Source organism: Mobula hypostoma, chromosome 3 (assembly GCF_963921235.1).
Source record: "Mobula hypostoma chromosome 3, sMobHyp1.1, whole genome shotgun sequence".
In the NCBI taxonomy this organism is placed as follows: domain Eukaryota; kingdom Metazoa; phylum Chordata; class Chondrichthyes; order Myliobatiformes; family Myliobatidae; genus Mobula; species Mobula hypostoma.
In genome coordinates, this window is record NC_086099.1 from 132,926,947 (window position 1) to 132,928,262 (window position 1,316).

Here is a 1,316-nt window from a genome sequence, read left to right on the forward strand (position 1 = left end):
TCATGTTGACCCTTTGTGTGCAGGTCCTGTCTTCTCAACATCATTAAACCATACATGCACTTGTCAAAGGGCTGGAGATTTCAGCTGGGTTTACCAAATCAGTCCGGGAGAAAAGGAAGCAAAATGGTTGCTTTGGAAAACACGGAATGTTTGCAGTGCAGAATATGTTAAGAAGATTTGAAAACACAGCAGGTAAGGTCTGTGGACAGTTGCCAACAAGGATCTAAAGTTGGTGGCAGGAAAAGGATACGATCAGTTTTAGTTTCCTTGAGGTTTCCACGCGCTTGAAAGTGTCGGTTGTCTTCACTCATCAGTGTTAAACTCAATTGCTTTCTTTTGTAGTCTCTGCTCTCCCTTGTTTTAATCCTGTTAGTTTTGCTGTTATAAATATTAATGCCCTCACACAAAGGCAATGCAGCAATCGAGATTGTCCCTTAACTGACATATTGTCACCTGTTTCACCAGGCGCGCTGCTGAAAGTTAACTTTTGAATCTACACATATACACGCACATGGAATTTCAAGAAAACATCGTGGAATCTTCTTTTCTGGATTTTGTTACAGAATCAGATTTTGCTCTGGGTTCTCCAGAATCGGACCACACTGAAGTCAATTCAGTGCACAGTATGGACCTTTGTGACAGACTGTGTGATTTGGCTGGGATACGGGCGTTTTCGGACCAGTCAATTCCATTTGGAGGCGATGCGGAACAAATGAATGGACTTGGAGACCAGGGAACGGCTTTTAAATTGGGATCTTTCAATTCCCTGATGGTTAGACCCAAAAGGAAACGTGTGATCACTTATGCCCAACGTCAGGCTGCCAACGTCAGGGAGAGGAAAAGAATGTTCAGTCTGAATGAAGCATTTGATCAGTTAAGGAAAAAGGTGCCTACATTTGCTTATGAAAAACGACTGTCCAGGATTGAAACTCTGCGTCTTGCTATTGTCTACATCTCGTTTATGACTGAACTTCTGAACAATAAAGAAAGAAATCCAACTTCAGAATGATGTTTTGCTTCTCTTCTTGGAAAATAATCTTCATCCTCTTGGTTAGAGTGGTGCGTTAATCATACCCAAAGTCCTAGGGATTTAGGATTCTACAACACTAATCTATTTTACTGTGAATAGCTGATCGACGATGGACTATATAAGCGTTTAAATATAATTCTTCTCTCTGTGACCCTGGTAGACACATCTTCAGACATTTATGTATTTAATATTGTGAGCGCCAAAATGCAATGGAACCGATAAAGCAACAGACGGGGAACGAATATTTCACAGAAAAGGTATTCAAACTTGCATAGTTCATATTTCT

General features: G+C 40.7%; 1 protein-coding gene across 1 annotated transcript; it reads left to right on the top strand.

The window, feature by feature from the left end:
• Positions 1–511: 511 nt before the first annotated feature.
• On the top strand, positions 512–1,009 carry LOC134343742 (fer3-like protein). The gene has a single exon (XM_063042486.1). The coding sequence runs from the start codon at positions 512–514 to the stop codon at positions 1,007–1,009; it is 498 nt and encodes a 165-aa protein (XP_062898556.1).
• Positions 1,010–1,316: the final 307 nt, after the last annotated feature.

What these genes read in the sequence shown, in the direction of transcription:
- LOC134343742 (XM_063042486.1), top strand. Translation starts at nt 512, where the DNA reads ATGGAATTTCAAGAAAACATCGTGGAATCTTCTTTTCTGGATTTTGTT.